General features: G+C 29.4%; 4 protein-coding genes across 7 annotated transcripts in view; 2 read left to right on the top strand and 2 right to left on the bottom strand.

Moving 5' to 3' along the window:
- Positions 1 to 20: 20 nt before the first annotated feature.
- On the bottom strand, positions 21 to 21,214 carry LOC129906774 (angiogenic factor with G patch and FHA domains 1). Of its 3 annotated transcripts, XM_055982685.1 has the most exons (11): positions 20,932 to 21,214; positions 20,758 to 20,866; positions 1,958 to 2,091; positions 1,776 to 1,892; positions 1,656 to 1,670; positions 1,293 to 1,530; positions 1,018 to 1,178; positions 640 to 961; positions 465 to 576; positions 296 to 398; positions 23 to 222 (listed from the first exon to the last, which is right to left on the bottom strand). In XM_055982685.1, exons 1-11 carry the CDS (start codon positions 21,136 to 21,138, stop codon positions 40 to 42), a joined length of 1,701 nt encoding a protein of 566 aa, XP_055838660.1. In that variant the 5' UTR covers positions 21,139 to 21,214; the 3' UTR covers positions 23 to 39. The 3 variants fall into 3 exon arrangements, with proteins under 3 accessions (XP_055838662.1, XP_055838660.1, XP_055838661.1); XM_055982687.1 differs by lacking the exon at positions 1,293 to 1,530 and having other exon boundaries at positions 21 to 222; positions 1,589 to 1,670; XM_055982686.1 differs by lacking the exon at positions 1,656 to 1,670.
- LOC129906780 (hexokinase type 2-like) lies at positions 8,414 to 9,911 on the top strand. Its single transcript, XM_055982698.1, has one exon. It carries the CDS (start codon positions 8,446 to 8,448, stop codon positions 9,784 to 9,786), a length of 1,341 nt encoding a protein of 446 aa, XP_055838673.1. The 5' UTR covers positions 8,414 to 8,445; the 3' UTR covers positions 9,787 to 9,911.
- On the bottom strand, positions 13,661 to 15,577 carry LOC129906779 (hexokinase type 2-like). Its single transcript, XM_055982697.1, has one exon. It carries the CDS (start codon positions 15,510 to 15,512, stop codon positions 14,163 to 14,165), a length of 1,350 nt encoding a protein of 449 aa, XP_055838672.1. The 5' UTR covers positions 15,513 to 15,577; the 3' UTR covers positions 13,661 to 14,162.
- Positions 21,215 to 22,224: 1,010 nt separating the features above from the next.
- Positions 22,225 to 27,990, top strand: part of LOC129920063 (nuclear pore membrane glycoprotein 210) — a 61,398-nt gene continuing 55,632 nt past the window's right edge. For both annotated transcript variants that reach the window (XM_056001235.1, XM_056001225.1), the window contains exons 1-3: positions 22,225 to 22,422; positions 22,529 to 23,021; positions 27,398 to 27,855. In XM_056001235.1, coding sequence (XP_055857210.1) covers positions 22,262 to 22,422; positions 22,529 to 23,021; positions 27,398 to 27,855 — 1,112 coding nt within the window. In that variant the 5' untranslated portion in view covers positions 22,225 to 22,261. The remainder of the gene's footprint in view (positions 22,423 to 22,528; positions 23,022 to 27,397; positions 27,856 to 27,990) is intronic.

The raw sequence follows: 27,990 nt of genomic DNA, 5'->3' as shown, positions 1-27,990 counted from the left end.
TAATTCATTGAATGCGACTTTATTAAAAAAAAAAATAAATTAACTAAGTAGATCTTCATCATCACTACTACTGAACACATTAACTTCTGATACTTTATTGTAACGTTCTTGAGTTTTCTTCCATGTTTCCAATTTTTTCTTGCTCATCTTTGTGGAAACTAAAGTTGGTACATAATCTTCGCATCCTAATCCTTTGTGACCTTCATTCGAATTCACAGAAATCTTAAAAAAAAAAAATAATAATAATTACTTTGTATTACTTTCTTTAATTAATTAGACAAAAAAAAAAACTTACAGGTTCTAAAAGACCACCAGAATCAGCTTTCCCTAAAGCTGTACCTTTATTCCAACCAAGTTTCGAAAGCATTTTAAAACCTTTATTTTCACTCGATATTTCACTGTAAAAGATGGAGATGTTATGTATATAAAAATCATGTTTTGAAAAAACTATTCAAGTCACTTACGTGTCAACAGAGGCCATTTCAGTCTTTTCTTTGTCGTTAGAACTACCAACTTTAACACGCCTGGTCGCAGCTCGATCATTATAACCAGCTGCTTTACGATTCTCTACAAATTCTTCAAATAAAAAGAGAGTTTCATTAAAAACCTTGAGACAAAAGATAATCAATTCAAACTCACTTTCATTTTCAAGTCCATATTTCTGTTGCAACTTCTTGAGTTGTTGCTTATGTGACAATGTGACAATTTTTGAAGCTTCTTCTTTGGATTCCATCAACAAACCCGGTTCACATTGCCCGCATGTACTATTACCAGGATGAACATGACACAAAAGCTTTGTCTGAGACAACTGGACTACACTCCCATGAACCAAGTCCATAGGATCACTTTCTTGTTTCGAACTTGACATTCGTTTGCCATTTAAAAGAGTTCCATTTCTCGAACCAAGATCAATACAGGTGTAGACCTCTCGTTTTTCGTCATAAGTAAATTTTAAATGAAACTAAGAACAGAGAAGTGAATTAATTGGTAATCATTAGAAATGAAGATGAAAATTACCTTTGAGACGTTAAGATCAGGAATAATCACATCATGGTCACCTTCTCTACCAAGAGTTCCGCCTTTGAATGTAATCAGATTAAGAGCTCCTTCCTGAAGTTTGTCCAAATTGGTTTCTTGAACAATAATCCTAAGGGACGGTGGGTATTTTCGTGCAATATCTAAAATAAAACATATTCATTGTTCATTAAATGAGTTTGGAATATAGAAAGATTTAATAATCGTGGAGTAAAAACGCGGATTTCTTTTATTCTGAATCCGAAACCTAAACCTACCTTGATACTGGCCATTTTCTTTAAGTTCTTCCACAGAATCATCACTATCACTACTTGCACTCGAATTCAATTCACCATCTTCACGTTCTTTAGAGTCTTTGGATCCTTCATCTTCATCTTGTGAGGTTTTCTTCTTCTCCTCTTTCTCTTCTAGACGTCTTCTCTTTTTTGCCTTTCTCTTTGATTCCTTTTGACGACTTTCATGACTGTCACGACTCTCTCCATTTAAATCATCAGCCTGTAAGGTAAAAAAAGAAATCCGCGTTTTCATCCTTAATTCTGGCCAGAGTTCTTACCTGATGCGAGTGAACGCATCTGGTCAATTTTTAGATTTGAGAAATTATCTAAGAGTTTACTAATTACGTAATTGTCATAAACCTAGAAAAAGAAAGAAATTTATTTTAAAAATGGTTTGTGATAGTAGTTTTTTTTAAATCATGAAATGGAATTGGAGGAGGGGATAGATGCTTGATAGTATTATACCTTCTCAGCTTCTTCGGATTGTTGAACTTCTACTTGAGAATGAAATTCAAATTTGTTATTTTCTTGGTCGTATTTGTAATAGCATCCATTGCTGCCATCGTAGTAGAGGCCGTATTCCTGTGGAGACAAAATACATATGTTTGAAAAGGTTTTAATTCGTGATTTGAATATTTTTAACTTACTGCATTGTAGTAGTAGCCCGTTCGTTGATCGTAATAAAGGCCTGATGTGGGCTCATAAACAAATCCGTTATCATTTTGAGCAGCTTCAGCTGCCTCACGAATTTCTTCTGCTAACGTTAAAGGCGGTTTTGGTTCTAAAATTAAATAAGAAATGAAAAAAATAATAAATATTCTTTTTTATGGCAATATGAAGGACTTCATTGAATATTATATTAAATTTAAATTTGTGATTCTTGTAAGAAAATAAAAAAAAGAAAACCTTCGACCTTCGAGATAAAAAAGCAATCACAGACAATCCTTTTCATAAGAAATGAATGAATGAAACAATGAAAGGATGGATGGAACAAGTTGCTCCGGAATTTGGAGCTCAATAGAAAAAAAAATAATGGAAAATAATCGAGAAATGTTGGAAATAATACCAGGCAAGTTTAGAAAAAATCAGGAATCAAAATGGAATGCGACTTAACTTCGCTTTGAAATAAAAAACAGAAAAGTTTCCTAAATTTCCAAAAAATCCATTTTTAGGCAATCTTCTTACTATCTGCGCCGAGTAATTTTTTATTAATCACGACTTAAGTCTTCTTTGACTAACCTACGCAAATATGAAGACGCAATTGTCCTTTTACGTCATTTATGTATTTGAATAGCATTGCTGAGAGTTAAGTTCAGTTCAGAATTAAAGGAACATCTGAACAATGCGATCGTATCTCACAAGACAAATGCAGTGGTAATCATTTACGCTGATAAGAGTGTATTTAACGGCGCACAGCGACTTATTTTGACTTTTCGGTTTGAAAAAATTATAACTCTTAAACAAATAAAGACATCACCAAAATGTCTAAGGCTTTGAAAAAAACTAAAGGGGGTTTCAAGAATGTCTGTACACACTTGATTAACCCTCTGTAGGCACACCTCTTTTTTTGCGAATTTGGTTTATACTTCTTCATGTCGCTAGAACTTTTTTCGGTCTCACTATTTTATAGAGAATCATACATGAAATTGATGTAGAATTTTCCGAGGAATTCGAATATTGTATTCACAATATTTTCACCCTTATAAAGACACTTTTTTGTGACCACTTTCTATTTTTGTCCTGCCAAATTTGCACCCGTGTGCCGACAGAGGGTTAAGATGATTTGTTTTAACTTATAAAAGTAACATTTTCATGCATAATATAGAGAATTTCATTTAGATATTATTTATTGCTTAATAATAATGCCTATTTAAATGGAAAAAAAGCCATAATTTCAATATCGTACTTGTTTCAAAAAGCTATTTAAAAAAAAACATCACAGTGTAGGTAAGTATAAGGAAATTAAAAAAAAAAATCATAGAAATAACTCAATTTTTAAGACGTAAGTACGAAAAAGTGCAATTTTTTACTTTTGACAAATAAAAAAAAACATTTTTTATTAAACAAATAAGTACCTACTTCTAAAGGAGCATATAAGATGAAAATTTTAATGAAAACATTTTGAAGCATCTTATTTTAGAAAAGGTAGTAAAGACACTTGAAATTCGTTCCCAAAATGACAAAAAACAAATACATAATCTTGAAAATGATTTCTTTCTAAAACACAAATTCATATTATGTATTTTTTATAAAATTAGTTTTAACCCTTTGACCAACTTCTTATTAACAAGCTATCACGAAATCTAATTTTTTGTCGAAAATCTGTTACCTACAAATTGTTATTCATTACAAAAGAGTTCAGTGTTAGTTTTTTTTTTTATTCATAAAAATTTACCGATTACTGCAAGGAAATTCGTGATAAGGCTATACCAGTAATTTCCAGCTTTGATTGTTATCTAAATTTCAATTCTTTTTATGAATGCCTTACTTGAAGGAATTAAAAAACGAAAGAAATATTATCGAAAAGAAATCGATATAAAAAAAAAAATGTCGGTTTATGGAATTAAAATATTGTCTACTTTGGACTTTCACCATTTAACTTTTGAGATATCATTTTTATAGTCTTTTATCAAAATTGGATAAAATATTCCAAAAATTAAAATTTAATTTTTTAACCTTGATTTGACTTTGTTAAGTAGAGGATGTTTTGATAAAAAATGAGCCAACAAAGACTGCAAAATATTAGGAAAAAAATGCGTTTTAATTAAAAGAACTTAAATGACACAAAATAGATAAAATGTTAAAAAAAAAAGATTTATGCATATCAAAAAACATAATGTTTACATGTTTTATTTATCTTTGGCAAGTGTTATTTTTGATAAAAACTTAATCTTTAACATAACGCGTGTTTCGAATTATATTATCACTTAAATAAGGTGGTTTCTATTATTAGAATACACACACCTTCTGCAGGCCCTCCTATAAAAAAAAATGATATAAAAACTTGATACTGCGAGCGATAAGGTAAACAAGTTCACGTCACACGAGATACAAAAGGGTGTTTTTTTGTCTGTTATGAATGAAAATTAACTGTGTTAGAGATATTGGTTTGATAAGAGAGTCAATCTTATTTATTTTTTACTGAAAACCTTATTTGGCCTAATGCAAAATTTATCTTAAGGTCATGGTCATGACTAAGCTTATCTCTGCAATTAATTGTTATTGAACCTCAAAAAAAAAATTGTTAATCCCTTCTGACAACTGTATCAGCATTTGACAAAGTTTTATCTTTGGTTTAATTGTTCTTGTTTAAAATCAATATAATAAATCATTTTTTTTTAATTTATTTTTTATACTTTGAGAACTTTTACCGATATTTAGTTCAGACACTGCTTTTAATATTTTAAAATTAATATTTACGTATTTTTTTAACTGTCTAACAATATATTGTTAATTTTTAAAAGTAAGAAATAAATAATTTTTTTTTTTTTTTTTCAATTTTAAAATAAAAAAAATACATATTTTTTTTAACTTTCTCGCAAACGACTCATTTTTATTGGAAAAAATTCTTTAAAATTTTTTGAGTTACTGAGACAATAAAAATAAAAATTGCATACCAATTTTTTAAGTTTGAAAAGAAAACTTTTTTAAAACTTTTACAAAATTACGTTAATACAAAAGTATGAGTTTATGTCTATTCGACACTAATTTTACTTCAAATCAAATTTCTTAATTATAAATTATGTTTTGAGTAGGTCAAGTCAAAAATTTGGTTAAAAATTTGGTTTTCTGCAGAGAAATTCGGCCCAAATGGGTTATTTAAACCGTTCAGTTAAGTAAGAATTTTTTGACGTAGGTAACTACATATATTAGACAAGCAGCTTTATTAACTATCTATTAAACCTTAAGCAGATAGAAACCGTCGTAACAACACACCGTAGCCACTCAAGTTTACATGATTTTACAACTCTTCCTCAATTGCATAACAAAAGCTAATCCATAACAACTTAACTCTTATCCCTGACATGCATGTTTGTTTATACTGCATTTTATTTACAATTAGTTTTAACAAATATTTGTCTCTGTTAACACGAATTATGAATTATAACCAAGATAACAGGTGAGAAATTTAACAAAATAGAATTATATAGCACCACAAGTGAATGGGTTAACTTTTCACCTGACAATAATTATAAACCGCCACAACAGCGATTAGATTATAATCTTGAAAAAAAAACTCAAGTTTGCGTATCCGTTTTTAATTTTTTTATAGTATTTGTTTTATGTTGTGGAAGAATGTCAAAACGGTTTTTAATTAGTATTTTTTAGATATAATAAGGAAATTCACCATTATTTGGCGGCAATTAAATGATTTTCCCAATTTAGTCAGAATTGTCATAATCTTATATAATTTTTTGTAGACAATATTGTAGCTAATAGTTTAATTTAGTTAAAATATTTTGAGAATGATAATAAAACTGGCCAATAAAGGTGTTTTTGAGACTGAACTTTACTTTTTCAAAGGTTTTTTTGTGTGCTTAACTCGAAACCGAAGTCAGAAATATTTTATCGTTTATTCGTTTTTGAATTATTATCGTTAGAAGAAAGCTAACAGAATTTTTTTTAATTAATTTTTCAGGTCCTAGTTTTCCCCACACAACAAATATGAGAGTCACAAAAATAAAATATCAATCCAGCATGACATTACGACGATAGAGAATTCCAAAAAAGTGAGTCCGCAAGTCGGAAAGTCTGTATGAGGAGCTACAGCCGAAACGGATGGATCGCTTAACATCAAAGTTGATACATATTTAGCGTTTTTTGGTCACTCTTCAGAGGGGTTTTTTGAATTAATTTTTTTTTTTTTTACCAAAATACGGTACCTGCCATATATCAATTTTTGAAAATTTTAATGTTCTCAAAAACGGATCCAACGATTTTGTTAAAATAATTCAAATCTTAGTTTTTATACAGCGTCTATTTTTTAATGAAAAAAATTTTTTCAAAATCATTATTAATGGTACCATTTTTTTTTTTAATCAGATTTTATTTCAAACTACTAATTTTATTTCAACGAATTGTTTGTATATATAATCATTTATATAATTTATATAAATATACATATATGTATATATTATTTTTTTTTTTTTTTGAAAACTACCTTTCCAAGAAATTAGCTTTCATTTAAATAAATAAGGAATAATAACTGGCATATAAAGAAGGCTGAATTTTAAAATGTATAAAGGCTCAAAAGTTTCTAAATAATTTAAAAAAAATATTCCCATAGTTTCAAATTAACTTCAATGTTTCCATACAAAATATCGATAAATTATAGCTACTTAGTTTTGAAGTGTTTTACTTTAAAAAAATTGTAAATGTCTTAAGTACTAAAAGAGTGCATTAAAAAAATTGTTTTTATTTTGAAAATTTTTTACTTCAAAACTTCCTGTAATATATCGATATTTTGTATGGAAACATTGAAAATTAATTAGCACAGGTAAATATAATGATTGAGATTTGAAACTTTGGGAATATTTCTTTTTTAATTATTTAGATATTTTTGAACCTGTGTACATGAAAATTCACCCTTGTTCGAAATAAGGGACGCCCTAATGAATGTAGGTGTAATAGAGAAAGGAGAAGGAGAGAATGCGATGAGTTGATACAAACAACAAAAAAAGAATGGTACAAAGGACGGATCCTTGAGATCATTGAGTTACTCAAAACGTTATTTACTTATTGCCTTCGAATAATAATCAAGTATGATTCTAGCCAACTGCAAATGAATCCTCGAAAATTTTTTTTAAAGACAAACGCATGTTTAAGTTTGCCAAGGAAAATTGAAAATACAAGCCAAAATATCTTCTATATTTAACGTAGTTTTTTTCTGCACCCCCTATTTTTGAAATACCATCCATCCAAACAGAGTTTGTGTTTTTTTAAGGAATATTTTCATTTTCAAAACCAGAAATTACAACTTCTTAAGACATTCTTTGAAAAAGTATAACTGTAGCATTCACAAGAAATGAACAGATTAAAAATATGTAGTTTAATCCAACAGTAACAAAATAATTATAATAATAATGATAATGATGATTATCAAACATACGAACAATATTTTCATGTTAGTTTTCATGAAGTCGAGAAATTACGACGAAACGTATTTGCTTATAGAAGGAAGTAGCCAAAAAAGCACTATTCAACAAAAACAATAGAATGTAGTTCAAATATTATCATTAATTCAAATTTTGTTAAAGTTTTCTTCTTCTTTTAAAAAAGATTTATTATTTCTGAAGGTTGTTTGAATCTTTTATTAATCAATCCCTTAAAGATAGCCCCCGTAGCATACGTAACAACAGGGAACGAAACTGCGAGACTGACCCCGAAGCTGGTTACATCCAAGTGTCGAAATAAGATCATAACTAGATAGTAATATTTTACAAACCTAATTTAAAGCTTTCATTATTTTCAGAGAATCAAAGTACTTCATATTAATTGCTTAAAAATTATGCCCCACAATTGAGTGTCAAGATAAAACAAACAAAAAGTGCATCACTCCGTTTTCCCACTCAAAGTCGATTACCTTGTGAAGCAGTTTCTTATAGATACTAGATACATACTTTAATTTTTACTTTTAAATTCATTAATAAAATATCGATAATAAAAAATCGGAAATGTCTCACAAAAGGGGAATTACCAAAGCCTATATAAAGTAGTGTCATACCAATTATTCTGAAAAATACTTTGATTAACAAAAAACCCACTGTAAGCCCAGGTAGAATACCAACAATTTGCTGCTATCTTACAAGTCGTTTCTAAAGACTACTTGATATTATTTATTTTTCTTGAAATTTACTACAAATCCAGTTCCACAACCACCACCGCCGCCGATCCTATCCGGTACTTGTCCGTTCAGTGCGATAAGCAGACTTAATCAAACAACAATTAAAACCCCTTAACTCTTAACAAAAATCTAATAAATCTATAAAAGATAGAAAGAAAAGAAAAAAATTAAAGTATCGTTATTTGTTATCTAGATACTTTCGAGGAGTAATTAGCAAAGTGATTGTGTGTACTAGGCACTTGAGCTCATTGAGCTGAACGACAGTTGTCTTTTAGAATTTCACATATCAACATGTCTGCTAAAACACCTAGAGTTCGTACTTTGATGGAAGAGTTTACTCTAAATAATTCTCAGCTAGCTGAGGTTAGTCGGAGGTTCTTAAATGAAATCAATCGTGGTTTGTGTGCTCAGACCCATGATAACGCCGACGTTAAGTGCTTTCCAACGTACGTTCAAGATCTTCCAACTGGAGAAGAAGTCGGAAAATACTTGGCATTAGATCTTGGTGGAACGAATTTTCGGGTATTGCTGGTGACCTTGAAGGCTCATCACGAAGTCGACATGGAATCAAAGATATTTGCCATACCCAAGGAAATCATGACTGGTCCTGGGGTCCAGCTTTTCGATCATATTGCTGAATGCCTTTACACCTTTATGAAGGAGCAAAATTTGGTAGATGAACATCTTCATCTGGGATTCACATTTTCGTTTCCCTGTCAACAGTTGGGTTTGACTAAGGGAATTCTTGTCCGTTGGACAAAAGGTTTCAATTGTGCGGGAGTAGAAAACGAAGATGTTGTGCTGCTGCTGAAAGATGCACTTAAACGTCGTCAAGTTGATATATCTGTCGTTGCCATACTCAACGATACCACAGGAACACTCATGTCATGTGCTCATAGAAATAAACATTGCAAGATCGGTGTAATCATTGGAACCGGTTGCAATGCATGTTATCTGGAACGTGTGGAAAACGTTGACCTCTATGACGGGCCTTCGGACAAGTCTCACGTCATCATTAACACAGAATTCGGAGCTTTTGGTGAGAGTGGAATGTTGGACTTTGTCCGTTCGGAGTATGATCGTTTTGTTGATCAAGCCTCAATGAATCCCGGAAGGCAAATCTATGAAAAAATGATCTCAGGCATGTACATGGGTGAGATTGTTAGATTAGCTTTATTAAAGGCGATCGATAAAAAGCTTATTTTCACTGATTCTGGACGGAAACCACAACGTCTTCAGATTGTTGGAAGTTTTGAGACTAAATTCGTTTCGGATATTGAATCTGATCCCAATGGTGATTTTACAAATTGCAGAGCAATTCTAGCTGGATTGGGTATTCGTAATGCAACAGATGATGACTGTTCCGATGTAAGGTATATCTGTGAGTGTGTTTCGAAGCGAGCTGCCCATCTTGTAGCATGTGGGTTAGCTATGTTGATAAATAAGATCGATGAACCGTTTGTGACGGTGGGTGTTGATGGCACAGTATATAGACTGCATCCTAAATTCAAGGGTTACATGTTTGAGAAAATGAGGCAACTAGTCAAGCCGGGTATCGAATTTGATTTGATGCTATCGGAGGATGGATCGGGACGTGGAGCTGCGCTGGTCGCCGCCACTGTTGCTGTATAAAATTTGATATTCTCGATAAAATTAGTTTAAGAATTCTTGTTAACTAAATTGTTATCTATATGAAGAAAAATAAAAATAATTTAAATTAGTTAATTTAAATAAAGATTAGAAAATTGTGTCAAAAAGTTTTTTTTTGATGGAAGGAAAAATACTACATATACATGAAGATATTTACTTGGTATAAAATATAGACCAAGATCAGAGGGCTACCAAGTGAATGTATTTTATAGCAAGTAAGAAAGAATGTATGCTAAGGACTCAAGTTATTTCTTTTTTGATACAAGAAGAAGGAGAAAAAATTTAACCTTTTCAATAAAAGAAAAGTATTCACAAGAAGGCACTGTTATTTTTTGTAATTTGGTTGAGGTTCAAAAATCTGTATTTGAAATTATTTAATTTATTTTAATGGAAGCTACAAAGTTTATACGTTTTCGTACTCAAAATGTCATAAATATGAACTTTTTGGGACATTTTTGAACCAGGTTGGTATTTTAAACTTTTTCTGAAAAGTGCTTATCGACGATTGAATTGTTAACACAGACAATATCAATATTTCATTTTCAAAAAAAAAAAAACTTGTTTGACAATTCGATTTATTGTTTTATATTTTTTTGTTTTTGCAATTTAAACTTATTCTTTAACATACTGATATCTTATGATAGGTTTTAATCATAACTGAAAGAATGTTTTTTATTTTTTCTTAAATTGGCACCCAAAATTGCAAAAAATATAAATAACTTTCAGAACGAACTGCATTTCAAAAAGTTTTTTTTTTTAATTTTATTTCAGGGCTATAATAAAACAATTTAAAGGGTTTCAAGTTTTTTTGTTTGCAAAAAATTTTATGAATTATTAGCAATTTTTAAATGGCATACATTTTTGAATGAATGTTTTATCTTTTGTGGTGAAATAGGATAAATGTTTTATTACACATTGATTAAATCTAATAAACTATGCGAGTCACTTAAGAAAAAAATCGGCTTTGGGTCGCACAAAAATTTAAACCAAACCGATTTTTTGGAAATTGATAAAGTGTAATTACTTAATTCAAATAATGTATTTCAAGCCTCAGTATCGATTGTTTTTTGCTGAAGATGAGCTGCAGATAAAACTAACTTAAAATTAAATCGATTTGTCAAGTCAATTTCTGAATGAATGAAAAAAAAATCTTTGTCTTACAGGTTTTGGGTTTTTAAAAAGGTTTTTATTGACCATTCATTCATTAAGTTCAGACAAACAGATTAGACTCTCTTATATCTTTTCAACAAAAATGATCATAAAAGTTAACTTTTTGGGAATTTTAAAATTATTTATGACTTCCTTTAAAAATATGTACCTTATCGACGATTGAACTGTTAACACAGACAATACCAATAAATTGATAATTAATTTTTTTGGTCAAAATGTATTTTAAGCATGTTCGACATATCTTTTATTTTTTCATTTTTATATTATTCTTTTACAACTCGTACGTGTATCATATGATCGGTTTTTATCAAAATTAAAAGAATGTTTTTATATGTATGATTTGAATTTGACAACCAATATTAATTCTTCAATGAATTGCTTTTGTTAAGCGAAAAAAAGAACAAAATAAATAGTTTATTGATTAAAATGTTTGATATTGATATTTAAAAATCAATCAATTTGAATAAAATAAGCCACGTCCAATTAACCAGTATAAGTTGGTTAAACCGAAAACGCAAATTTTTAATTCAGTTATAAATGTTTTATGAATCGTTTTAGTTTTTTCCAAATTGTTCAATAAATCGATTTCTTATTTTGGCAATATTTTATGAGATTCATAATTAGTTTTTGAATGAATATTACTTTTTAAGAAATTTGATAGGTACTGTTAGGGGAAGTACGATATCATAAATTAATTATAAAATCCGATAAACTATATTTAACCAATTTGATCGTGAATGTTAAAGATATTAACTCAAAAAATTCTGACAAGCAACTTAATAAAATATATATAAAAGAAAAATAAGAGTTTTATTTTATCTAGTTTTAGTTTTTTTCTTTTAATACTTTACAAAGAAAAATTGGTGGGGTATGAAATAAATGTGGTAAAATATTAATTTAGTGTTTCACCAATTCTAAAACAAAATAAAAATAAGAATAAAAATAATTATATATTTATGTAGGTTCAATGAAAAAAAACACAAAAAATCTTCTTTATACAGTTAGTATCTGCTGTCTACTGGTAGTTAATTTTGATTGGAAAAAAATATGCAATTCCCTAAATTATCTGATTAAATCATTGATTTCAATGGTTGAACTGCATATTGTAGAACAAAAAACAAAACAAAATTATTGTATTTTTTTTTGTATGATACATTTTACTTTACAATAAGAGTATTAAGCGGTAATAACACCTTGTAGGAAAGAAATCGAGTGTCATTCTCATCAACGTATAAAACAAAGGAGAAACATTATTTTCTTTTGGAGTTTGTATAGTTTTATTAATACTATCCGATTTTTAAGTCTCCTAATAAACAGTCAGTTAACTGTCTGACGAATAAAGATATTAGGCTCATTAACAATCAGATAACAATATTGAATTTTTCCATCACCCACTTAGCTATTCATTTCATTCATTTTTATTCATATAATTGTTTTTGTTTTCTTGTGTTCTTTAAAAAACCTTTAACACACTATTTTTGTTGAGAATATTCCTTAGGATGATTTCAATCTGGGAAATAAGTACTAACTGATTGTTTAACTGATTACTGACAAATTGGCCTTAAGTAGATCAATAGGTAACAGAATAGGCGTATGTGAAATTTTTTAATGATAAAATGGCGGCGTAGTTCAGGATGATTGCAAACTCCTGTTTCTTCATCGGGCTAAATAACTCTTACATTTTTTCAACCGATAAAATAAATTTTACTCAAACTAATGCCATTTCTTTAAAAATCTGTAAATCAAACAAACCTTCTTTATGGACTGACAATCACAAATCAGCTTTCTGATGTCAATAAATTTTCTTAAATATTAAGGCATGAGAAACGTTGAACTCATCCGATTTCAAGCTTAAAGCAGTCATAATATTCAACGTGATCAAGGACGTCAGAATGTTTTGTTTATTGGTTTTTGCACTATTCAGTCCAAAAAACATGTTAATGATTTACATACTTATTTATAAATAAATCAAATTTTGTTCAGCAAAAAAACTATCTTCTGTCTATTTATATTTCTAAGCTTTCTAGCCTTATCTTATCAGTTATAGGAACTAAATTTGCAGCAAGCTTTTTTTTTATATTTTTATTTTATTACTTTTTTTTACGTTCAATTTACAATTGATTTGTTGTATAGTATTTGTTTAAATATTTAGCTTTTTCTAAATCGTTATCACCCAGCACGTTTAAAACATTATTTCTTGTTTGCTGGACCAATAAATAAATGAAGTATACCAAAACATATTTGATAACACGACCTATCTATAAAGTGTAAAAATTAAGACGTGATTGGTTTTATTTAAATTTTATAAAATGATGAATGACTTTCAAATTTCTTCAAAACAAATTTTAAATTAGCTTCAATTTTTAACATTTCTAATATCAAAGCAAAGATAGCAAATATCTTTATGCTTTTTTTGGTGTAAAAAACTATCGGTAAAAAGTATCAGTAACACAAATATTTTTCCAAAATAATGACACGAGAATCTTTTTTAATTACATTGCCTGTAACACCTTACTTTGTGACCTAAGCCCTCTTTAGCAAACGTCATAGCAATATTCTTTATCACTTAAGCTTTATACTAAATCAATTAAATGTAAAATTGTAAAACAAATCGATTATATAGTTGAAGAAACCTCTTAAAATGTTGTTTATTTTTTATTGACTTCCATAGCACTATTATATAATACAAGTTAGTGTTAATAAAATTTTTTGATAAGCTTAATTGTTATGCAATTTTTTTATATATTCACTTTGGGATCATCATTTAACCTTAACTTCTTATCAACAAAACAATAAATCCATCTTATCAATTCGTTTCAAAAAAATTCTTTTTTTAAGGTACACACACGATCTTGATCGAAAGTAATTCACAGCTTTCAAAAAATAGAAACAATGATATAGAAATTTTGTGTAATTGAACTTGTTATACAACTGAATTTTGTGATTAAATTTGATTGATAATCGAGATTTTTCCAGACAAACTGACTCTCTACTGTTCTAAAGAATTACATAACCATTTTTGAATGTAACGAAGCAATTTAAAACACAAAAACAATCCTTTTTCAATAAAAAAGAAATCAAATTTTGTAATAATTTCTTTATATTTTTCTTCAAAACACATGCAAGTACTTTTTAGCTAAACAACTACGAACAAAAATTTATAATCTACTCAAAACAATCTCAAAAAGTCAATCAGTAACAGTGGCTGCGACTAAAGCAGCACCACGTCCCGATCCATCTTCAGAGAGCATCAAATTAAATCCAATATTTGGATTAACCAATTCCTTCATTTTCTCTTCCATGTATTCATTGAATCTTGGATGAAGTCTGTATACTGTTCCATCAACACCCACAGTCGTGTGACCTTCATCGATTTTATTTATCATTGTTGCCTGGCTGCAAGCAACTAAATGGGCCGCTCTCTGCGATACGCACTCACAAATGTATCTCACTTCGGCGCAATCCTCATTGGTGGGTTTGGAGAAGCCAAAATCGGTGAGAATTTTTTTACAATTCGTATACTCTCCTTCATTGTCTGCTTCAATTTCCGACACGAATCTGGTTTCGAAGCTTTCTGGTTTGGCAAGGTTTTTGATTTGTTTTCCACCCTTGGGTAAGAGAATTTTTTGCTCGATAGCTTTTAGGAGTACCAATCGTACAATCTCACCCATGTACATGCCGGATATCATTTTTTCATAGATTTGCTTGCCAGGATTCATCGAATTTCTGTCGATAATTCGATCGTATTCCGTTCGGACAAAGTCCAAGGCACCACTTTCTCCAAATGCTCCCATTTCGGCATTGACAATTACGTAAGGTTTACCTGGTGGACTGTCGAAGAGTTCAACATTTTCCACACGCTCCAGATAGCAGGCATTGCATCCGGTACCGATGATCGTTCCAATGTGACAGTTTTTATTTCTGTGGGCACAGGACATCAAAGTTCCTGTTGTGTCATTGAGAATGGCTACAACTGATATGTTAATATCTCCTCGACGTTTAATAGCTTCTCTCAGCAGTTGCACAACATCTTCATTCTCCACACCAGGACAGTTGAATCCCTTAGTCCAGCGAATCAAATATCCTTTAGTGAGTCCAACTTGTTTACATGGAAATGAAAATGTAAATCCAAGATGAAGATGCTCATCTATCAAATCCTGTTCCTTCATAAACACGGCCAAACATTCAGCTATATGATCGAAAAGATCGACTCCTGGACCTGTCATAATTTCCTGGGATATGGCATAGGTCTTTGATTCTATATCAGCTTCGTGATGTGCCTTCAAGGTCACCAGCAGCACTCGGAAATTGGTGCCACCCAAATCCAATGCCATATATCTGCCAATTTCTTCTCCTGTTGGCAGATCCTGAACGTAAGTTACAAAACACTTAACATCAGCTTGGTCGTGTGTCTTTTTACATAAGCCACGATTCAATTCATTTAGGAATCTTCGATTAATTTCAAGTAATTGGGTATTGTCGAGTATGAACTCTTCCATAAGAGCCCGACATTTGCGCTTAATATTATTATTAGACATGTTGGCTTGTCCGATTCTTAAAAACAACTGTCGTTTAATTCGAAACACTGAAGCACAGCTAAGCACTAATTATGAAACTATCTTATAGAGACAATGATTTTAGCTTAGTGTAGGATTTAGTATAATCTAAATTTTTAGTAGCTGGATTGATAATAATCGAATTTGTGTCTTAGCGTGTGCTGAGAAAGTGGCATAACATTTTTTTTTGTGTGTTTATGAATTGTTTTCACAAATGCACTATGTGTGTTTAAGTGTTATAAGCCCTGGACATCAATTCGAAGCTATAAATTGATAAGAGCTTTGGCGTATCTCTGCATTTATGATATTTGTTGTTATTACATGGGTGGTTATGGTTAAGGTTATATTATATCGGAGTGGTATATTGATGGTCATGGTGCCGAAATAAAAAAAAAAACAAAAATATTCTAAAAACTTTGTCAACTTGAGGATTAGAGGTGAAGGTTAAAGAGATTATATTCAATATTTTTGTTGGGTGAGGTTATCTAACAAAGAGATAAGATCGAAAGTTAACAAATGAAATTTGTTAAATTGATTTAGTTTTTGTCTTGTATTCTCAGAGAGTTGAATGCGTCTTGATTTATTTTGACAAATTAGTCAAATTTAATATCTTGCATAAGAGCTTTTTTGTTTTTTAAATTGTTTCTTTTATTTGCGCCTTATTAATGAGAGAATTGAACAAAAATGAAATTGTACCTTAATGAAATTTTTTTTTCAACTAGCAAGAGATTTGCAAAAAAGGGGTTTAATTTTATGATAATAACTGCATTAGTTGCGAAATAGTATTCAATGTATTCAATGTTATTCAGTGCAGGTACTTGAATTTGGAAGGCAGTATTGAAAGAAAAGAAATAATTTTTTTTAGTGAATACATAAATAAAAGAAACATAGTAATGCAGTTCGTAAATCGTAACTTATTTAAAAGTCAAAAATCTAATTAATGTTAGATCAGATTGGTAAACTATGTTTTCAGCTACAAGTAAAAAGGAGTCTGTCTATGAGCCTTGGTAATGGTTATAAAATACATATTTCTTTCCAATGAAATTACAACCGTTTCAGGAAAATGGAAGGGATGTGAAATTTGCAGACCTTCGTGTGGGAGTTCTAAATTAAAGTTATTTTAATTTAAATATGTAAATAAATTTCTGTGAAATAAATTTAATCGTTGCTATTCATCCGCAATATGCAATATTACATTAGTACTTTGTACTGACAATTTTTATCCGGAATTTTTTATTAAAGATTTAGATTTCTAATATTCTGTGTTTTTGAAATTCGAGATTACGTTTTTCAAAATTATAGAACATGGAAACACCTTTATCAATATTTAATTTTAGATCATTAAGGTTACACCACCAACAAAATTCATCTAAGTCATTTGGAAAGAGTAAGCAATCATGGACACTAGAAATAACAGCAAAAAACTTTATGTCGTCTGCAAAATTTGCAGACACTTATTTTATTTAATAAGAGACATTTGCAAAATTTAAGAATGTTAAACACATCACTTATAAATAAAAGGAAGATAGGAGAACTCAGATGGCTTGCTTTAGAAACACTAGACGTAACGTGAATCAATTTGGAACATATGTCATCAATGACTACAAATAGGTTACGACTTATATAGGATTTTTAAATTGCCTCTTGTGTATACTGTATGAATTTGTTTATTTTCTTATAAAGAGTTTATAGATAAGTTCGTTAATTCAGACAGGGATAAAAGCCTAAAATATCAAGTTATGACTGGGTTCTAATTCCTTAAGGGACTGGCCACCCTGGAATTTGTTTTCGTTTATTTATTTTTCATTTATTTTAAAATAACCGCTTAATTGTAATGAATATTTTAAGACCTATTACGAATAGAAACATTCAAAATAGGCCAAGTTACAGGCAATTGTCAATTGGAAGATTAAGCTACTGCGGGCGGCCGATTTTCTTTCCTTGGCGATTATCTTGAAACTAAATTTTTTGACCTGGTACCATCGAGACCTCGGAAACTACTCATCCGATTACTTTCAAATTTTAACTGGATATTTTTGAATACAATATCTTAATTGTGGCGTCGAATTTTTTTGATAACTGCATTAGTTTTTTTTTTTTTTTTTATTAATGTCTTTGCTTGAAAAATGTTGGTAAAAAATGAAAAAAAAAAAAAAAAAAATTGTCAGCTCACCATAATTTTTCTAAGAAAACGGCTACGCTACATTGTAGCCATACTACTTAAGAATAACTTGATTTTGTGATTTTCTTGTTCAGATGTACCATAACCAAGTACCAGGTGGAACAAGGACCATGCGTTTCGAGTGTGGGCCATCCACGGCAACCATTATACCAGCGCCATTTTTCAATATTTTGAAACAAAATTTTACCATGTTATTCTTGAAACCCTTAAGAATTATTCTGGCCCATAATTTTGGTTTTATTAACTAAAAACAGTGCATTTTTCAGTTTTCCAGGGTGGCCAGACCCTTTAAGTAGTTTTAGTACATCAGCTCCATCAATTTTTAAGGCTGAATGTTCAATAATGGATGGCATAGATTTAAGATAGTCATCATTTACCTAACCAGTATAGGTAGAATTATATATACTTTGAAAGTAATCAGCAAGCATATAAGCGATTTTATCAGATTCACAGGAAAAGCTCTGATTAAAATGCATTGTCCCAGGGAAACCTACACTTTTGCGCTTTGTGTTAATAAAATTCCAAAACTGATTTCGATTAAATTTTACTTTAGATTCAATTGATTGAATATACTTGCAATATAGAAACTTAGAAAGGGATACAAACTCTTTCATTAAACGACAGAAAACTACATAGTCATTCATACAATTAAATTGTTAATAACTTTTATGAGCCGAATTTTTTACATTTAAAAGTTTTTTAAGGCGGTAATTGTACCACTTGTACTAGATGTCGACTTTTGATCTAAAGGAACAGAACTATAAAAGTCTGCGCTTAAAAATCTTTTTAATTTACCTACAAAAATTTATATATAGCTAATTGCTTTTAAATTTAGAAAGCCAATTTATACAATTTGAATAAATAATTGAAGTTCCTGTACTTGGTTTTTGAGTCTATCAAAAGATCAAAATTTGATGAGCTCTTGGCTTTTTACAAAAAACGAAATTAATATGAAAACCTTATAGATTTGTTCCAGATATTGCTTCAGACTACCATCAAATCCATTACTCCCAAAGTCGCATTGCAATTAGTTGTAACCCAGCAAACATTTCAGAAATGAATCATAAATGATTCATAAAAGTGAAGAAAACATCCATGAATGAACTCATTTATGATTCCATTTGGATCAGAAACATTGGGTAACATGACTTCGAATATGAATTTTTTTATGACTTATTTATGATTCAAAAATCTTCAATTAAAATGAATGTAAATAAGGCTCTTATATATTCAGTTTGGTGGCCAATAAATGAACCTTTTCGGAATCATTTAAACAAACAAAACATGATTCATTTGAATGAATGTACATATATAGGGTTTCAATTATCATAATTTTAACTTTTTTTCAATTTGTCTTCATTCAGTATTGATTCAGATGTACAAGGTGTCCTACAGTCACCGCCCCAAACGAAAACCATGGATTCCTGAGGTCATTTTAAGTCGAAAAACTTAAGAGGTAATTTTCTCGTTTTCGTCCCGTTTTCGAGTTAGGACGGTTTTTATAATTTTTGCTCCCTTTTCCTTTAACTGGCTTTATCTTCCCCAAACTACGTCTGATTTGAAAGATTTTTTTTTACAACCAATCAAGAATTTATTACAGTTTATGTTTGTTCCAAAACTTTTTTTTTCTGTGAACAACCGTTTCTCCGCAATTTTGCATCGAACCCAATTTTCTTTGTTTTTTCAGTTGTTTTTTTTTTTTTCACTTTCATATCATTTTATTAAAAAAAAAAACACATAAATAAGTATTAATTTTGTTTACTTATTATTAAAGCCCAGTTTATTTTCTTAAAAAAAATTAACTTTTTTTTTTCATGAAAGTAATTTAAAAATATAAACAAACTAAGTAAATTAAAAAATAAATAATTTTTAAATAAACAATTAATTTAAATGAACTAAAACTTTTTCTGAGCTTTATCTATGTATTTGTTCTTTTCTTAACCACAATAGCTCAGAAGGAGCATTCCATGAAAAATGGTAACTTTTTATAATTAGGAAAAAGAGTAATAGATGGGATTTATTGCAATGAAAAACTTCTTTAGAGGCAGAAAACTCTTTATCAAGAGTTAACAAGTGTTTGCGGACTTAACTCCTAAATCGATATTCACCTAGCCAAACGTTTCATCAAGTTTTAAGTCAAAATAAACGCTTAAACGTGGTGGACCTAATGTCGCATACGTTACGCAACATATGTATCTAATTTATGGTAACTTTATTTGTTAAATTGCGACTTGTGGACGCTTCATTACATAGAAGAGATAATATAAAATTATTTCTAAGTTTTCAAATCGATCTAAAAACTGTTACGGCACTTAAAATCTATTTCAAACACCAAAAAACATGCCAAAATTTCATATACGTTACAATGGAAAGCTCCAGAAAAGGTTTTTAATTCATTTGAATTAATTTTTTATTTAAAAATTATTTTCTTTTAATTCACTCAGTTTGTTTATTTTTTTAAATTACTTTCAGTAGGCTTTTTATGAAAAAAAAGTTATTTTTTTTAAGAAAATAAACTGGGCTTTAATAATAAGTAATCAAAGTATTCTTTAGATTTACTGAAGGAAATCTGAACCTTCACCAAAATGTTTGCTGGGAAGCTAACATTTTGGAAATATTTTTTTTTTTTAGCTGGTAATGTTTTCAACTGCATTGACTAAAACGAAATTAAATAGTACCAGTCAATACTTGGAGAGTGAAGAAAATAAATGGCATTTTCCATTCACCCGGAGTCTTTACTTAAAAAGTGGGAAGCAAATATGGAAAAGCTTAAGAACGTTTGCAGGGTAGAAAATATACTTTTTAGAATAATGGGATGTATACCTACTATCAGGGCAAAAGGAATTTCGATTGATAAGTTTTTTCAGAACTCTTGCAATTATACGAGTACCAATCGATGTTTTTTCCAATTAAATCATGTACAAGAGCTAAACGTATTTATCGGCGTTTTTTTTGTCGAAAAGATCCTCTTGGGAACCAAACACTTTCGTGGTCTTGACTTTCATAAATATAATGCATCTAAAAAATATCATTTTAATCACTTACCTGCGTCTTCCTTTTTTTCAACTATTGTTTCAACCACAGACTCGGACGTTTTCTTCTCATTTGGGGGAGAATCTTTTTTCTCAATTTTCAAATTGTGTATTTTCTTTGTCTGTAAATATTAATTTTCAAAAATTTCAAATCTTATTTAAAATTATTAAATTTATAATTCCATACCAATTTCTTAATTTTATCTTTATATTTTTTAATTTTCTTTTGTTGTTTTTTAAGTTGATCATGCAAACCATCAATGTATGAATAAATTTCGCCATGAGTGCAATTATTTCGTAGAAATTTTACTGTTTTCAAAACAAATTTCGATGATTTCTTTGATTTATGTTTTGATGATTTGATACTTTTGTTATCTTCGGTTTCACTAGACATTATTTTATTATATATTTTATATTTTATTTAACAAAATTGATTTGCAAATTGATATTTTTTCAGCTTTCTTCAAGAATATTTTTTTTTTCGATAAATGACAGCTGTCAAAAATATTGGAAAGTAAAACATTCCAGATGTCATTTAAAAGAACTTTGATCTAGATGGGTGAAAATCATAAGCAATATCATGCAAATTCTATCATGACATTTTTTTTGTTTGAAAAAGCTAATTCTTTTTTCGAGATAGGTGATTTATATATAAAAAATTGTAACTAATTAAAGAAAACGTAAAAAAAAGTGAGAGATTTTACTGCCATTTTGATTCTTATTCCTTTTTCTTGATACGAGAAATAAAAAAAGCCTGTACAACTACAACGTACAACTGTCAAGATACAAATCTGAGTTAATCGGCCTCAACACGAGTTCGTTTCGTATCAGAAATTTTGTACGATTCCCGAAAAAGCAATAAGAAAATCCGATCGTAGTGACGATTTGTATCAAATTTTCCATTTCGATTAGATTCCGTGATTGTTTTTTCGGAAATCTTAGTAAATTTCCGATACGAATGGAATTCGTGATTAGGCCGAATCATTGAATTCCAAATCCTAGGTTCAAAAAATTAAACAATTGGATAATATTTATAGAAAGAAGAAGAAAGATATAACGGCAGATAATATTCCACTTTCCAACCAAAAATAGCGCAGACAAGATTATGAATTGAAAACAAAAAAAAAATCATTTTCATTATTTTTTGTGGCAACAAGAATCAGGGGTCGAATTACGGCACACGATTACGATCATACGATAACGTTTTGACTATTTCGGTCTCTATTTAATTATTAGAAAACGATAGGGACACATAGCAACCATTCGTTAACGAACGTATGCCGTAATTCGACCCCAGATAAAAATCTTGTACCCAAAGGAAAATTATAATAAATGTTTTTATCGTACATCAACAAACAAGCTCATCTAAAACTTTAGTTAACATTCCAGTCATAACTACCAACATAACAACACCAAAAAATAAAAAATAAACGCTTGTTTTGTAGCAGCTGTTTGTAAAAAAAAAAAACTGTCACTTTTTTTTTGGCATTTGCACATTGTAGTGTAAAGTTCGCGCCATGGATAAATTTAAAATATTTTTATTAATTTTTTGCTTATTTAACATCACATCAACAATAAATGCAACAAAATTAAATTATCCACGTGTTCTTTTACCAATATTTGACAAAATATCTATAAATTTTACATTAGAAGTTATTGAAAAAGGTTGTTTTAAATGGTAAGCAAATGATGAGGCATTTATCTAATTTAACCTCACTTTTTACCGGAGTTTTTTTTTCAAGTTCAATTTTTTTATAATTTATTCAATATAATTCTTTTAAAAGGATGTCATCAAGACAAGATCTTATTCTTATCACACCGCAATATGATGATTTTGAAAGTGAATGCTCTTCCAAAGCTGTTGTCACAGTTTTGTCACGAGAGAGACGCCGAAATACCGCCATTGTATTGGCTGAAGATACAGCTACTACAGAAGTTTTACGTTGCGATGTTATTTTGGATGTAATTGATCAACTGAGAGTGTTGACAACAACTAGAGAATTGTATCTGGAGGAAGCTCCAGAAACTTTTGAATTATGGGCTCAAGATTCTCAGGGCAATGCCTTTACAACTCTTGAAGGGGTTGAGTTTGATTGGAAGATATCTCCAGTTGGACAAGATGCTGTCGTTAGCAACGATTGGCAGGCAGCTTTAAGGTTTTTAACATTCACAGAGAGTAGTTATCATGAAGTGCCAAAGTCTTTGGAGAAGTTTGAAGCCCTTCATATGAAAGGTTACATGGTTCTTCTTGAAGGTATTAACACAGGAACTGCAAAGGTAAGTGAATGGCATTCTTTTAGCACACTTTCCAAATTACCACATATTTGTTATTATTATGAATTTATTTTCATTATTTTAGTTTTTTGTTTTCTTTCTTAAATATTTGTAAGTTTAATGTTTAGTTGCAGCCATATTCAATTTTCAAAATAGGTATTATTCACAAATATTGTCACATCTAAAACCAGGGGGCGTATACAGGTTTTCGTCTTGGAGGGGCCATGCAAATTTTTTTTTTACAAAAGTTTTGATAATAGGTTGAAAATGTGCTCTCTAAATGACAAAAATTAAAATTTGTTCATTTTGCATTTCGAATCGAATAGTTCCCAAGATTTCTAGGAATAACCAAACAAAAACGGTATGTGTGTGTGTGTTTAAGTCTTCACCAATTAAGACCATCCTGTACTAAAAATACACTATACTGTACAAGTACTTCGATTGAATAATTTGCCTCAAAACAAATCTGCATTATTTTACGCTAGCCCATAATTATTTTAAAAGTTAAAATAAAAATCTTTTTTATTTACTAGAAATAGTAACTTTTGAATTTAAAGTCTTTCTAACCTCAGGCAAACGAATCCCAAAGTTTTGTAAAAAAAAATTGCATTTGAAAATACAATCTTTTTAAATTTTGTTTTAAAATTGTATGCGAATTTTATTATTTTATTAAAACCCAACATCGCCACATCGCTGGCTGAGAATTATAAGGGTGTATTTCATACAAAATACAAAAAATGAGTTTTATACACCAACATTTTCGTAATTTCATCGGTTTTCAGATAAAATTAAAAAATGGCGACGGTACAGGTAAAAAAGACATACAACTTTCATGATTTCACATAAATGTATTAATATAATAAGGTTCTATGTTATTCAAAATGCAACATAGAACCCTTTTACTGATTTTTTTCAAACAAAAAAATGCATTGATTTAAGTTACATAGAACTTTTTTACGCAAATTTTTCAAAATGAAATCTTATGGAAATGATCTTTTTTTTAACTAACGTAAAAATAAAAGATCTTTTGATGTTTCGCTGGTATTGAAAAACAGGGGTGGAGTCGGCTAACTTGATAGTCAATAATTGACAGTAAAAAACGACGATTTTGCTCCATAATTCGTCGTTTTTGACTATCAACTATCAAGTTAGCGGATTTCACTCCAGGGCATTTGCTAAACAGCGAAGAATTTTTACATCTCGTTCTGTAGGTACTCTTTAAACCAAAATATGTACTATCCAACCTTAACTTTTGCAATAATTCATTCGGATTACCTAACCTAGATATTCTTACATTATAATTAAATTAGAGTAATATTTTTCGTGTGCCAAGAGCTGGAAGTGATTTTTTGAAAACTTCTTTTTCATAATCGAGGTTGGGAATTTCATAGTTCGTATTAATAAACCAAAAGTTAAAGAAACACTTAGATTCCTTAACTCAAAACAAAAGGAGTCAAAACTCAAAAAGTACCTTCGGACAAACCTAAAACCGATGGCAAGATATACTAGGATAAAGAAACTGCAAACGAGATTCAGCTTTCACGTTAGTACCAAAAAAAAAAAAAAAAAAAATATAAAACAAAAAATTAACTAATTTTTAGTTGTATTTAGTCAAGATTTTACTCTACTAACCGAAGTGAACTCTTCGTTATTCATCATTACAATTATATATTAGTTTATTTCTATTAATAGTTTCATCGAATAAAACTTTTTTTTTAACTTGAAGCAAATTTACTTACGTTATACATGGAGACAAATAAAGCACTTAGAATCAAGATTATACTCCTCTAAAATCCAATCCTCTTAAATTAATAAGATTTCTAATAAAAATATGTAAAATTTCTATAAATGCAACAACGTGATTTGTGGTATTTTTTTTTCTGTTATTTAAAATAGAATTTGACTGTTTTGTGCAAAACTTGAATAAATCAAAGCCTATTTCACGATGAAGTCACTTTTTTCATATAAAATCAATTTATTACATGTAAACTCTTTATAACTATAAGGTTCTATGTTGAACATAGGACCTTTTTCAATTTTTTTTACAAACTTTTTCATAAAAAGGTTCTATGTCATTTTTCAAAAATGCTCATAGAATCCTTTTTTGTGATGAAATTAATGTTTTTTTCATGGTTTTATGATTTGTTTAGGGTCCTTTATAAGATTGCATCAATACTTTACTGCTATGTAACTATTTTATCCAAAAACCAGCCTTAAAAAAAATTGAGATCAATTTTCTCAAAACTAAGGTGAGTTGACATACAACCCTATAATTCTCAGCCAGCGACATGTTAAGGATAATTTCTGATTCAAATACCTCTGTCAAAATAGTAAAGGCAAAAAAAAAAAAAAAGTTTGGCTTAACAGAAAATATTAAACAAAATTATACAAAATACCTACTTTTAGTTTTTCTTTGATTTATGTAAAATTCAAACGAAAATTAAAAAATGTTCAAATAAACTCAAAAGAATTTGATATTTCTCATAAAAAAGTGATAAGAAGTAAGTTATTTACAACTGCAGAAATATGATGTTTTATTTTATCTCAAAAGTTTAAACCCTCACAACAGAAAAACTGCTTGATGAATAAGTCTGAAAGTCATATTAAGTCATAATAATTTCATGTATATTAAACTTCAGTAATTAAGCTTCAGTTTAATCTTATCACCCATAGCTATAAAATAGCAACATATTTTCTAGAAAACCGTAAAGATGCCTATTTTGATAGCTTTTCTAAATTGATCTTAAATGTAAGAAATCATTTTTTTTTTTCAAACAAAGTAAGCTTAATTTTTCTGTAGAGAATTAAATGAAGTTTATGAATGTTTCCTTGAATTTTTTGTTACGTGATCCGTTGTTAAGATATTGATAGTCAAAGTCAATAGTATGAATTTTGGTTTGATGACTGATATTGTAGTCTAAAAAAATCGTAAAAGTTTGAAACAAAAAAAATCTTGAAGCCAAATAAATAACTTTTTTTAAAATAATAATCATTTCATCACAAAAAATTGTCCCACTTTTTTAATAGAAAAGTAAAAACAAAACAAAATTTAAAAATTCTGGAATATGAACAGTTCCAACTATTAAGCTATTTTACCGTTAGAAATAAAATATTTTGTCATAAAAACCTAAAACAAGAAAAATTTAGCTTTCACATGCATTTTGTTTTTTCATGATGCGATCATTTTTTACTGAGGTACAGACTATCGAAAATCACTAAAAGAAATCGAGATTTTTTCTTGTTCCCTTAATTTTTTGGGATAGTGTAATTATCAATGGTTTACAATAACACATTTACACGGCTAACATTCGTTCGAATTTGAAAACGGAAACTAAAATTGAATCCGTACGGATTGAAAATGGTTGTTCTGCATTTTAGGAATTTTAGGAATTAGGAGCAGCTAAAATTCGAAAACGGGAGAAAATAGAATTCGAATGGAAATCAGAACAGCCCTGTTAGTTATATTTACTAGATTTTCTTAAATTGGTTCTCGAAGGTTATTTTAAGTTACCTAAGCTTGCTTAAATATTTAATTTGTCCCCAGAAAAGGTTGCTTATATTCTTATCTGTAATTGGTTTACCATTGATGATTTATCAAATCGATAGTTGTTTCAAAAAATGTAAGATACTTAACTTGTATAGTACAAAATACTATTATATTTTGTAAGCAACCAAATTCACAAATTATAATTATTATTATTATACTTTATTAGTATATAATTAAAATTACATGATAATATAAACAAAATTTGACGAACCTAGCTGCGGACACTATTGGTTCTATGGTTATGCATTAATTAAATCAAAATATTAGTAGAAGCTAACAGTTCAGCGATTAGCTCAATATTTGTACAGATAGGGTCTTTTAATATCTCATAGGAGTTTTTTTTTTTTTATAAATTTTGTTTGATAGGGGTTGTTAAAGAGCAGTTTTCTTAGATGTGTTTTAAATCAGACGAATGTATTGAAATTAAAAAAAAAAGGTTTGAGAAATGATATTCTCAATTATTAAAAAACATGTTTTGAATAAAACAAGATTTTCATAAAATAGGAAAAAGTTTGTTTTTGTGAATAGCAAAACAAGTTTTTTGAGACTTTTTCATTTAAGTGATCAGCGCAGAATTTTGTCAAAAGTTCAAATAATTTTAACACGATGGCACTTAATGCAGTAAAATCTTTCCAATAATTAAAAAAAAAAATCATAAAACCAATGACATGCATGTAATGCAATATCTCTTGAAAAGGATTTGCATTTCATGATTCAATAATAAATTATTTACATATATATTGAGTCAAAAAAGACATCGAAGCATTGCAAAACGAATATTTTAAAGGGTAATGAAAAACAATATACATATTTATCTTTTAACATTTCACAGGTCACCGTCAGAATTCCATATCCAGAATACTCACACGTACCAATAAACGAAGTTTACATTAATGTCTTGGCCAATATTATTCTTGATCCCTCAGATGTACACATCTTAGCTGGGGACACTGTCAAGTTCCGCATATTGCAATTGAAGTTGGGAAAATTGCAAGAAATCTCACTTAACAATCAGTACTTCCTACAGATTGAGGATACAGATGTTGCCACTATAAGTGGGAGTCAAGCAACTGGTTCAAAATTGGGTAGGACATTTGTTGTGTTGCGTGATAGAAATGTACCATCTGAAGGTAGTTACACGGCCGATAGTAATGCACCGAAATCGCCAGTTCCTAGAGCAACACTCACAGTTAGTGAGCCAAAGAAATTGACGGTGAACTTGTTGCCACATTACAATTGGATGACGGTTGAGGGAGAAAAACATGAAATCGCCGTCGATGTCTACACAAAGTAAGTTCAAGTTCATTATTGTTTTATTGATTTGGATTAGTTTATATTCTAATTTTACTTGTGGGTTAGTAGTTTCATTTAACTACCGATAAATTAATTAATAATCCTTGGACTGTTGAATCGATAAGTCCCAAT

This window comes from Episyrphus balteatus, chromosome 1 (assembly GCF_945859705.1).
Source record: "Episyrphus balteatus chromosome 1, idEpiBalt1.1, whole genome shotgun sequence".
NCBI classification, from domain to species: domain Eukaryota; kingdom Metazoa; phylum Arthropoda; class Insecta; order Diptera; family Syrphidae; genus Episyrphus; species Episyrphus balteatus.
The sequence above is the reverse complement of the archived record's forward strand: the minus strand, read 5'-3'. Positions and strand labels throughout refer to the sequence as shown.

Coding starts and splice junctions, on each gene's coding strand:
- LOC129906780 (XM_055982698.1), top strand. CDS start 8,446: ATGTCTGCTAAAACACCTAGAGTTCGTACTTTGATGGAAGAGTTTACT.
- LOC129906779 (XM_055982697.1), bottom strand. CDS start 15,512: ATGTCTAATAATAATATTAAGCGCAAATGTCGGGCTCTTATGGAAGAG.
- LOC129906774 (XM_055982685.1), bottom strand. CDS start 21,138: ATGTCTAGTGAAACCGAAGATAACAAAAGTATCAAATCATCAAAACAT. Junction 962..1,017: donor CTGATCTTAACGTCTCAAAG/GTAATTTTCATC, acceptor CTCTGTTCTTAG/TTTCATTTAAAATTTACTTA. Junction 223..295: donor CTGGTGGTCTTTTAGAACCT/GTAAGTTTTTTT, acceptor TTTTTTTTTAAG/ATTTCTGTGAATTCGAATGA.